Raw genomic sequence first — 12630 nt, forward strand, 5'->3', positions numbered from 1 at the left:
ACATGGTGGCTCACAACCATCTGTAATTCAGTCTGGTGCCCTCTTCTGGCCTGCAGAACATTGTATACACAATAAATAAGTATCTTTTTTTTAAAAAAAATTTTTTTAATTGGCAAGCCACAGTGATCCTCCTTTCTCTCCCTCAGAGAAGAGGTGTGGTGTGTGCAGAGGGCATGGTTCAGTATGTGGGTGTTGGGATCTGAACTCTGGTCTTCATGATTGCAAAGCAAGTACTCTTAACCACTAACCCATCTGATTGATTGCTTTGTGCTAGTGGACAAACTGATTCCCAAATCTATATGGAATTGTAAGGGACCCAGAAGAGCCAAAATGAACCTTTGAAAGAAGAATAAAATAGGAAGACTCATACTTCTTTATTTCAAAGCACCAGGAAATGAAATGGTGTGGTACTGGCACATGAACAGACATGCAGATCAATGGAGTAGAATGGAGAGATCAGAATGAGCTGCTTTACTATCAGCTGATTGTTGACATGGTGACAAGACATTCAAAAGGGAAAGAAAAGTGCTGGAAACAAATGGCACTGGGATGGCTGGAGAGGAGCTCGGAAGACCCTGACACCAAGTCCTGGGACAAAGGGAGAACCATGAAACACTAGAGGACAGCACAGGATCCTTGCATATCACACCAAAACCACAAACAACAAAAGGAAAAAAAAAAGGTAATTAGACTTTATTTAAAAAAAAAAAATCACTGTGCCTCAAGTAACACAACTAAGAAAAAGAAAGCCATAAAATGGGAGGAAATGCACAAATAAATGTTAAATCAGATAAATAACAAAGGACTTATATTTAGAATATATAAAGAACTCTTAAAACAACAATAAAAAGACAACCCAATTAAAAACAGGATGAAGCATGTGATGCATAGCTCTCTACAGAGGAAACAGACACAATGGTCACTGAGCACATCAAAGGTGCTTGGCATTGTTGGGCATCAAGGGAAAACCGATCAGAAACCACACGAAGGTACGCAGGTACACCGCCTACAGCCCAGCCACTGAGTGAGGCTGCTGGAGCTCCGGAGTCTGAGACAAGCCAAAACAACACAAAGACCTTGTCTAAAAACCAGGAGCCTGAGATTCTCCTTCACACGTATTAAAATAGTTGTTACAGAGTCAGAAAAGGAGACAACGAGTGTTCGGGAAGATGCGCACAGCGTTGGTGGAAATGTAAAATTCCAGTTGCTCTGGAAAACTGTCTGGCAATTCCTCAAACGGCTAAACATATTTCACTGAGTTAACTACACAATTCAACAATTGTACTCCAGGCATTTACCTAAGGGAAAGGCACGTCCAGACATCTGTGCACAGATACACACAGCAGCATTATGCTTAACAGTGAAAATCTACAAACAACCTAAATACCTATTAACAGACGGTTTTGTAAATTGATATGGGAAAAGATGAAAACATGGGGGTGAGATGGCTCAGCTGGTAAAGATGCTTGTCTGCTCCTAACCTGACAAGCTGAGTTTGATCTCTGGAACTCCAGTAGCGGGAAGAGAGAACTAACTCACAAAAGAGTTGTCCTTTGAATTCTACATGTGCATCTCGGCCCTTGTGTGCCCACACACATACTTATACATACACACAAATAAATGTGAATGAATGAATGAATGAAGCCAGAGTCAGAGAGATGACTGGGTGGATAAGAACACTTGCTCCATAATCATGAAGACCAAGCCTGGGGGGAAGGAGGCGGTGCATTCCTTTAATCCCAGGCAGATCTCTGTTAGTTCCAGGCTAACCTGGTCTAGGGTTACACGAGAAACCCTGTCTTGGAGGGGTAAAGGGGAGACAAAAAACATGACTGGATGTGGTGGTACATGCCTTTAGGCCAATTTGGTCTATGCAGAGAATTTCAGGCTAGCCAGGCCTATACAGTAAGACTCTTTAAAGTGCATGTCTTTAAAACATTCAGGGGACAGAGGCAGATGTATCTCTATGAATTTGAGGCCAGCCTGGTCTACATAGCAATTTCCAGAGCAGCCAGAGCTACACATCAAGACGCTGTCTCAAAAAAAAAAAAAAAAAAAAAAAGTAAAAACGAACAAAAACCAAACCAGGACTGAAGGGGCTGAGGAGACAGCTAAGTTGGCAAATGTTTGCAAGGCAAGCATAGGACCTGCATTGGATCCAGAATCCATGCAAGAGGGTCAGGTGTGGGGGTATGCTTGGAATCCCAGAGCTGGGGAGGCAAAGACAGAAACTACCCTGGGACTCAATGGCAAACCAGTGTAGCCTAACTGAGCTCCAAGTCAACAAAAAACTCAATCAAAGAGGGTGGACAGTGTTCCTGAGGATGACACCAAGAATGTCCTCCAGATACATATGCCCCTGAACACACACTCACGTACACACACTGGAATATTATTTAGCCCTAAAGAATAAAATTGTGTCATTACCAAGAAAATCAACAGAACTGAGATCACATTACAGAACTGAGATCATGTTAAGCAAAATAGACTAGACTCAGATAAGTAAAAATCTACTTTATGTATATGGGTGTTTTGTCTTCATGTATGTATACCACATAAATGCAATAAGTATATCTTTTAAAAATAAGGAATAGGGGCTGGAGAGATGACTGTTCTTCCAGAAGTCCTGAGTTCAATTCCAGCAACCACAGGTGGCTCGTGACCATCTATATTGAGTTCTGATGCCCTCTTCTGGCTGCAGGCATACATGCAGACAGAACACTTGTACATTAAAAAATATAGATACATAAATAAGTAAAAAAATTTAAAAAAGGAATAAAGGGGTGAAGCAATTGCTCAAAGAAGACATGTATTCTCCTGTAGCTATATCCAACTTAAAACGGTGGAAGGAAAGTTCAAACTCTGAAAGCTGTCTTCTGACCTCAGCATCTGTGCCAAGGCACACTCATGCTCACATACATACACATGGCACACTTGTGCTCACCTACATACAAAAATAAGCAAATGTGAAAAGTGGTGGAGTGTTGTAGAAAATATGAACATCAAGAAATGAATGTAGCATCCCTTTAATCACAGCACTTGGGAGGTACAAGCAGGTAGATCTCTCAGTTCAAGGCCAGCCTGGGCTACAGAGTGAGATCCAAGAGAGCAAAGAAACCTTGTCTCAAAAAAAGAAAAGAAAGAAAGAAAGAAATAAGGCCAGGCAGTGGCGGGCAGCACATGCCTTTAATCCCAGCACTTGGGAGACAGAGGCAGGTGGATCTCCGTGAGTTTGAGGCCAGCCTGGTCTACAAAGTGAGTTCCAGGATAGCCAGGGGTGTTACCAAGAAACTCTGTCTTGGAAAAAGAAAAGAAAAGAGAAGAGAAAAGAAGAGAAGAGAAGAGAAGAGAAGAAAGGGAAAGGAAAGGAAAAAGAAGTGAAGGTGTACCCTTAAAAGATAATAGCCATTTCTTTTTTATCTATTTTAAGTATTTTTTAAAATTTATTTACTTTATGTATATAGGTGTTTTATCTGCATACCAGAAGAGGGCATCAGATCCCATGGGTCTACAGTTATAGACAGTTGTGAGCTGACATGTGGGTGCTGGGAACTGAACCCAGGACCCTGGAGGAGCAGCTGGTGCTCTTAACTGCTGAGTCATCTCTCCAGCCTTATATTTCTTTTTTAAGGATGCGCTTGATTTATATGTGTGACATGTGTGTGAGGGTACACACCTCTGCCAGATCCCCTGGAGCTGGAGTTATAGGCAGCTGTGCACCACTATGTGGGTGCTGGGAACTGAACACCAGTCCTCTGCAAAAGTAATGCACACTCTTAAATAAAAAGCCAGCTCTCCAGCCCACTCCAATATCAAGGACTCAAAAGGCTGAGCAAAAAGGTCACTTGAGCCTAAGAATTTGCAACAAGATCACCTTAGGCTACATAGTAGGCACTCATACCTGCCCCCCCCCACAAAAAAAAAAAGAAAAAGAAAAAAAGCCAGGCATGGTAGTGCACATCTGTAATTCTAGCACTCAGGAGGTAGGGCAGAAAGATCAGTTCAAAGCCAGCCTCGGTTTCGTAGAAAATTTAAAGTCAACCGGGTATACATGAGATCCTGACTCAACAAGAAAACAAAATAAAATAAAATGGGGGGGGCACTAATTAGCTAACTCCATATTTTAAGGAAAAATACCCAGGAATAGAACAAGGGGCAATGTATTGATTATACTCTATAATCAAGAATGGACTGATCAATAAAGCAAACAATAATTCCATACTAAGCACTCCATAGACAGATTTCAAATGCAAAACAAAAGTGGGACTACTTAGTGAAGATACTCAGTAGTGGGCAGGCATCCAGAGGAAAGGTAGACTCCTAGGTCTGCCTCAGTGCTCCCTCAAACTACATTTACAGCCAGGCTGTGATGGGGCACGCCCTTAATCCCAGAGGCAGAGGCAGGCAGATCTCTGAGTTCAAGGCCAGCCTGGTCTACAGAACTAGTTCCAGGACAGCCAGGGCTACACAGAGGAAACCTGAGTCAAAAAAAAAAAAACACAAAAAACCCACAATAATAGTAATAATATGAAAGTACAAAAAACCACAACACTATCCATTTCAATTTTAGCTAAAAATAGTATTAGTACAGGATGATCTTATTTTTTTTTTTTTTTTTTTTTTTTTTTTAAAGATTTATTTATTTATTATATATACAGTGTTCTGTCTGCATATACACCTGCAGGTCAGAAGAGGGCACCAGATCTCCTTATGGATGGTTGTGAGCCACCATGTGGTTGCTGGGAATTGAACTCAGGACCTCTGGAAGAGCAGCCAGTGCTCTTAGCCTCTGAGCCATCTCTCCAGCCCCGATCTTATTTTTTTTTTCTTTTTTCTTTTTTCTTTTTTTTTTTTCTGAGACAGGATTTCTCTGTGTAACCACCCTGGCTGTCCTGGATCTCGCACTGTAGACCAGGCTGGCCTCGAACTCACAAAGATCCACCTGCCTCTGCCTCCCAAGTGCTGGGATTAAAGGCGTGCGCCACCACCGCCCGGCCTAGGATGATTTTTCTTAAACACAAAATATTATACTAAAGTTGCTCAAAGATGGCTTATTGGCTAGGAGCTTATTAGCTCTTACAGAGGATTTGAGTTTGGGTCTCAGCATACATGTCCTGCTGCTCACAAATGCCTGTAACTCCTGCTTCAGGGGAATCCAATGACCTTTTTTGGACTCCAAGGGTACTGGCACTCACGCATGAACACACACACACACATATCACATAATTAAAATTTTTTTAATTAATTTTTTAAAAGCTTTACTCAAAAAGACTAATAAACTAATAAACATCGTTTAATTCCTACTGGAAAAATCTATCTATAAACAAGGTCAAAGATAAATTAAAGAACCTTGGAAAATATCTGCAACATATGTCAAAGAATAGTAAGTACAAGTTTCCTTAGAACATGAGTTCCTATAAATAATATAAAATATTTCAATAGAAAACTGAATAAAATCTATAAACAGAGACTATAAGGAAATGAAACAAATATGGCTCTTTCACTTGCTGAAAAGATGCTTAAGAAAATATTCCTATTAAACTGGCAATTTAAGAAGTTGTTTAGGGCTTCAGAGAGATGGCTCAGTAGTTAAGAGCATCCATTGTTCTTCCAGAGGACCCAGGTTCAATTTCCAGCACCCATATGTAATACTAGTTCCAGGGTATCTGATGCCTTCTTCTGACCTCTGAAGGCACCCAGAACACACATGGTGCACAAATATACATGCAAGCAAAACATTCATACATGCTGAAAAATAATAATAATAAAAGTTTAGCCAGGCATAATGGTAGATGACTGTAATCCCAGCACTTGAGAGGCAGAAGCAAGACAATTTCTACACATTCCAGGCCAGTCTGGGCTATGTAGAAAGACCCTTTTTCAAAAATCAAGGGGTGCTGGGTGGTGGTGGTGCACACCTTTAATCCCAGCACTTGGGAGGCAGAGGCAGGTGGATCTTTGTGAGTTTGAGGCCAGCCTGACCTACAGAGCAAGATCCAGGACAGGAACCAAAATTACACAGAGAAACCCTGTCTCGAAAAACAAACAAAACAAAACAAAAATCACGGGGGCTTGTGGGGTGTGGTGGCACAAGGTTCTTAATCCCAGCCCTCAGAAGGCAGGAAGAGTTCTGTGAGTTTGAGGCTAACATGGTCTACACAGGGAGTTCCAGGTCAGCCAGTGCTATGGAGTGAGACCCAGTCTCAAAAACAAACCAACCAAACATCAATCTCTGGCCTGGGGGAATAGCTTCAGGGTAGCAGGCTTTCCAATCACGACAAAGCTGGGCTCCGACCCTAGTACTTAGAAGGATAGGAGGTTGGGGGGGGTAACCCACTCCATTACCAAGGAGCCAAGCGGTCCCCAGCACTCTAACACTGCCATCACACATGGCACCACCTCTATGAAGGGCAATTTGACAGTTCATCCAGGTTTAAACAGTGCTTCTAGAATTTTCCTGCGAGACAAAGATCCTAAGTGTAAAATCCCTCAGACACAGGGCAATTCACTGTGTCACTGTAGGAGACTGCACTTGCAAGCCCCATCTAGCATATCTAAACATACAGCACCCCCAGACCAAGCAAATGGCACACACCCCAAGAAAATATATCGTTGTTTGTTACTAGGGAGAGAAGCCAATAGGCAGGGTCAAAGATAGAAAGAAAACTTGCTTTCTGCCATATGTTGTTTTGTTTTGCTTTTTTGCTTTTGAGACAAGGTTTCATGTTGCTCAAAATGGCCTCCAACTCAAATGAGGCTCTGTAGTGGAGGAGCCCTGGACTTCCTGCCTCTTCCTCCTGTGGCTGGGATCACAGACATGTACTATCATGTGTGGCTATCACATGCTCTTTCTACCATTCAAATTTATACATTTCTATTTGCTTGTATGAGACAGGGTTTCTCTGTGTAGGCTTGCCTGTCCTGGAACTTGCTCTCACAGAGAGCTAGCCTACAACTCAGAAATCAGACTGTGTCTGCCTCCCAAATCCTGGGATTAAAGGCATGCGCCACCATCCAGCCACATTTCTTATTTAAGACTTTTTTTTTTTTTTTGGGGGGGGGGTTGTTTTGGTTTTTCGAGACAGGGTTTCTCTGTGTAGCTTTGCGCCTTTCCTGGAACTCACTCTGTAGCCCAGGCTGGCCTCAAACTAACAGAGATCAACCTGCCTCTGCCTCCTGAGTGTTGGGATTAAAGGTGTATGTCATCATCGCCCAGCCTTACTTAAGACTTTTAAATTAAGATTCCAGGACTATTTTTCACCCAGCATTACCAACTGTTCAGTATTTTTTTTCTCTTTGTCTGTTTCTATGTTAGCAACGATATTTAACTGTTTTTCCCTACTAACACATTCCCTTAATTAAACTCATATATTAAAACTTGTATTTTGTTCCACAATTTCCTTGCTCTCTGAGTTCTATCTCTAAATGCTTAATCTACAAAATAGCAGCCTCATTTCCTACTTTTTCCCTAGGTATATGAAGATTATTAATTACTAAGGACTAAAAACATGTGAATGTCTTGGCCTGTGGGGTAAATACATCATCACTGCTGTCTGTATCTTGGAAAATAGTAGAAAGGGGCCAGCAAGATGGCTCAGAGGTAAAGGAGCTTGCTGCCAAGTCTGACAACCTGAGTTATAGTCCCAGGACCCACATGGTAGACAGAGAAAACTGACTCCTAAAGTCCTTTGACTTCCATATGCACACTGTGACACGCTCGTGAGTGAGTGAGTGCACACACAATAAGTGATTCTGTTTTTAAAGAAAAAATATTTTAAAAAGGTAGCAGAAAGGCAAGACAATATTCAAAATTTCAAAACACTACTGAGACTATGTCTGATACCAGATACTCGATACTATCTGTTTGTCTGGAGCAGTGGGGCTATGAAGGCTTGAACTACAATAATCAAATCATTGCACATTAGTATCTTATACATAATGCCAATGCATTTGTTTTTATTTTTAATGAAATAAATATTTTAATTTTATGTGTACAGGTGTTTTGCCTGCATGTATGTCTGTGTACCACATGCGTGCCTGGTGCCTGTGGAGGCAAAGAGGATATCAGATCCCCTGGAACTGGAGTTATAAATGGTTGGTTATAAGTCACTATGTGGATGCTGGGAATCAAACCCTGCATCTCTGAAAGAGCAGCCAATAATCTTAACCTCTGAGCTCTCTCTACAGCTCCTAGTTAAAAAAATTTAAGACAGTACATTATGGTATATGTATATAAGTGTGTGTGTGTGTGTGTGTGTGTGTGTGTGTGTGTGTGTGTACGCACAGAGACATGGTATGTCTTTCCCAAGAATATTCACACACAAATGCTACATGTGCCTAAAGAGATACAAATAATACTAGGAGAGGGTACCGGGAGAACGGACTCCTATGGGGAAAAAGACAATTGAGAGTCAACACAACAAGTTACATTAGGGAAGGGAGCAATGGAGGCTCCTGCAGGACAGAAGAAATGCAGTGGCTTCCTGTGCTGAGAGCAAGAGCGAGAGCAGGTGACAAAATGGAGGACTACCCAAGGGGAGGAAACAGACCCTGAGAGCAATGGACTAGCAAGAAAGACTGGGTGCGACGGCACATGCCTGCATCCCACTACTCTAGAAGCTGAAGCAGGAGGATAGACAGGGGTGACCCTATCTTAAAAACAAAAGAGCCAGAAAAGGGCTGTAAGCAGAGAGAGGAAAGTCTGTACTGTCCAAGACCAGTACCAAATGAATGAAGAAGGAACTGGTGGACTGGAAGAGTGCTCAGGAGCTACTGTGGTAAACTGCAGGACAATGACCACAAGAACTAGTCACAGCAGGAGCAAATAAACAAGACTAGGTAGCTAATTACAACCGAAGCTGGTGGGGAGCTTGAGGAGGTCACCCCGATTTCAGGCCCCCATAAGCAGATGGGTCAAGATGCTTCCACCAAGCCAGCATAGTAGCACAAGCCTTTACTCCCAGCACTAGGAGGCAGAGGCTGGAGGAGCTCTGTGAGTTCAAGGCTACCCTGGTCTACACAGGAAGCTCTAGAACAGCCAGGGCTATAGAGACCTTGATTTAATTTTTTTCAAAAGATGCTATCCCTGAAAGACAGTGAGCATTCTAGGAAGATCACCAGGTTGTACTGCTTTGTTTCACAGGGACTGGGAACAAGGTAAAAATGTAAAAGGGAAGAAAAAAAGGTTCTTCCAGTATGTGGGAGCTAGTACCAGAGGTCAAAAGAGATGGAAAATTAATAAACCAAATGGGGGGGGACGGACGGGGACAGGCCTGCAGGGTCAGCCATGAAACAGACCTACACATTCTTATTCCTCCATACCATTTAAAACCTTTTAAATTATCTCAAAATAGAGCTAAGAGATTTAATATGTAATACCTGTGAGAACAAAAGATTAGTATGAAATAATTTCTAAAGTAAATTACTGAGATAGCAGAAATTTTCCGAATTTGACAATGAGGGAAAGATGGAGAATGCCTGTGTGTGGAGAAGGAGGAAGTGAGTGCCAGCCTGGAAGAAAAGAAGCAGAACCAAGACTGATGACTCCACTTCTCGAATTTTCACAGTTTAAGCACGTTTTATCTTCACCTCTGGACAAATGGCTGTTCTTGTCCTCGTGTGCTAGGGGAATGCAGAAATAGCGCCATATTTCAGGCCCTTATTTGAAATCATGGCTTCCACCGCCCTCATGTGGTAGCAGTGAGGAACTGCACCAACATGTTACAGGACCCTGAGAAAGCCCACATGAAGTTCATGGTGTAATAATTAATCCATGACCAAAGACTTAAAGATTATGGTGGCAGAGGGCAACCTGGGAATAGTGCTTACCAAGGGATTTATCTTCTAGGCTAGCAACACACAAAAATCTATGGTTTTGTTGTTAACTGGAGATAACAAAAAAGATGTCTCCTTTTTTCTTTTTTCATGTTAAAAAACACGTATTTAGTAATTCCAGGATACCCAGTCTGATACTGTCATTTCAAATCCAATTCATGGTATATTTGGCTATTTACAAAAGTCTCAATATTATTTTAGTGGCACATAAATATGGATTAATGAAAATTTCTGGCACACATTAAAACCATATCACAAATATTAGTAATTGTCTCATTGAGTAAGTAAAATTCCCTTTGTTATCTTCAAATTAATCAACTGATTTTTCACTACCTAAAAGAACACAAGTCACAGTAATAAACACAATTCAGAAACCATCAGGTTCTCAAAACTGATCTAAACAAATATATCACTGATACAATCAACTTAACACTAGTCACACATACACAAAAAAACATGGCGAAGGTCTAATACATCATTCCTGACAGTTCTCTTCACGGTAAGAAAACACGATTGCCCAATATAATGATTGGCATTCTGTGCATGTTTAATTCTCTACCTTTCTTTTAACAAACTGAAAATTCTTTTATAAATGTATTCTTTGAAAACTGTTTACACACATATCATTTTGACTTTTGGTTTTTTTTTTTTCCTGAGGCATGTGAACTCAAAGACCAGAACATGAAATTATAGCAATAGGTATATTTTTTTCCAATTTTCAGTTTTGATCCAGGGTCACAGCATCATTTGTTTCTTTATACTGGTGATCGTCATTTTCCCCTTTTAAAATCTAGACACCATTATCCATTCTGTCTCTGGACATCCCCAAATATTAATGATTCAACCGTTTTCCTTAATCTTTTTGGTTTTCTTTCCCATATACTCCCCAGCCAACATTCACACCCACACCCACACACTCACTCACACACACACTCACACATTCATTCACACACACACTTTCACATGCTCATTCCGTTTCAAAATACTTAACTCTTACACAGTTAGGTGGCTTTTTTTTCTTTTAAACAAAACCACTCTTGTATTGCTCGTCTCCTCTCAATGTGGCACTCTTTTCCAAATAATTTTCCACAGCTAAACACCCATGCCTTTCTTTCTCAACACCAAAGTGCGGAAGGGGAAAAGATTAGGAACCAGGCAAGGAAAACATTTGGGAATGTCAAAGAGACAGTGGCCTCTCCTTCGAGGGGAAAACACAACTCTCGTCACCGAGCTGTCGACACAGCGAGACTTTTCTTCAGGCGTGCTCTGGTCCCCCTCCTGACCTCAACGCCACCTTCCCGGTGCTCTGCCTCCCTGTCCTCGGCTGTGTGTCCGAGGAGCAGCCAGAGCCCGGCGGCCGCCACCTTCTCGCCGGCAGCAGCCCCACCACTCACCTGGCAGGTGCGGCCTTCCGGAGAGCTGCACGAATCGGTTGAGCAGGCCGGTGCCCCGACCCCCGCCGGCCATGCCGACCCCGCTACCCCCGCTGGCCCCGCCGGCCCCGCCAGCCCCGCCGGCCGCGCCTCCTCCCCGCCGGCGGTTTCGATCCCAGCCCTGGGCAGCCGACATGGCCCGCTAACGATTGCCGCAGCCCGGTCCCGGCAAGCCCCTGCCCCGGCAGCGCGAGCCTGAGCCTCCTTCCCGGGCTCCTCAAGAGACCAGGGAGACAGGAGCCGGGGGAGCGCCGGGCTCACCAGCAACCAATGGCTGGCCGCCTTGGTGACAGAGAACCAATGAGCAGTCTCTTTCTTGGCAGGTGGAGGGAGGCGGGGAGAGACGTGGTAACCATAGCTATAGCTAAAAAAGGGCGGGGGGAGAAGAGGCAAAAGCAGCCGCTCGTAGAGCGCATCAACCTCCCCGAGCAAGCCCGCTTCTCCGGGATGCGGGGTCCTCAGACCAGCCAGTCGAAAGCCGAGCGGGGAGGCTACGCCTGAAGAGGCTCCCAGACAGGGCGGCTACCCGGGGCTGGTCGGTACTCCAGTGCTCTGTCCCATTAGCACTGTGTTCAGAAATATCATATGTACACAACGCATGTGTTTGGTGTCGGTACGTCTGTCTGCAGCTCTGCAGATTGAGAACCTGTCTGCGGACTGTTGGCACACACAAAGGGCTCGTGGGGGGTAGGGGGCGGAGTCAGAGATGAAATCTAAAAAACGAGTTATTCCTGGGTTTCATCATTTGTTTTGTCTCTTAGTGGCGTTGGCAGGACCCTTCTCCGGTATAAGCCACGTCCCAAGCAAACAGCTTTAAACCTAATTAGCAAATACCGAGAAGCCGTTCAATCTTAAAAGTAATCATAGAAACACAAATGAAAACTCCAACGAGAAAACCTTTCAGGCTCCTCACATACATACATCAGTGAAGATCTTTAAATAACACACGGCTTGTGTGTGCCGTGCCACCAAAACGTACTCCCATAGATGACCGATGGCCATGTAAATGTTTTTTCTGGGGGGGATGGCGTAGGTGGGAGACACAAACCAACCTCAATCCTTTTACAATATACACAATGAAAGACATGTAAAATTAAGTAAATGACAGCAAACAGAACGGACGATATGATTTAAAAATCAAATGTATGTATCAGAAATTCCCGTTGTTCCAAAACTGAACAGAAAATTTGGCTTTGAACTTGGTGGGGCGCAGTGCAAAATGAGAAAATGCAGATGCACACTGCTGTTTCCAAATAAGGAAGAAGGATATAAATTTCTCAGGGGAAAACAAAACTTTTCAAGGTTCTGAGATCTGTCCTGATGGACTGCTGGCCCCCTTGATATTTCACATAGGAGAACCTTA

The 12630-nt window shown here is 43.0% G+C and overlaps 1 protein-coding gene across 2 annotated transcripts in view; it reads right to left on the minus strand.

The window, feature by feature from the left end:
- The window catches only part of Klhdc10 (kelch domain containing 10), a 53491-nt gene extending 41978 nt beyond the window's left edge, over nucleotides 1-11513 (minus strand). For both annotated transcript variants that reach the window (XM_006979409.4, XM_006979408.4), the window contains exon 1: nucleotides 11229-11513. In XM_006979409.4, coding sequence (XP_006979471.1) covers nucleotides 11229-11403 — 175 coding nt within the window. In that variant the 5' untranslated portion in view covers nucleotides 11404-11513. The remainder of the gene's footprint in view (nucleotides 1-11228) is intronic.
- Between the last annotated feature and the right edge of the window lie 1117 nt (nucleotides 11514-12630).

This window comes from Peromyscus maniculatus, chromosome 3, assembly GCF_049852395.1.
Source record: "Peromyscus maniculatus bairdii isolate BWxNUB_F1_BW_parent chromosome 3, HU_Pman_BW_mat_3.1, whole genome shotgun sequence".
In the NCBI taxonomy this organism is placed as follows: Eukaryota; Metazoa; Chordata; class Mammalia; order Rodentia; family Cricetidae; genus Peromyscus; species Peromyscus maniculatus.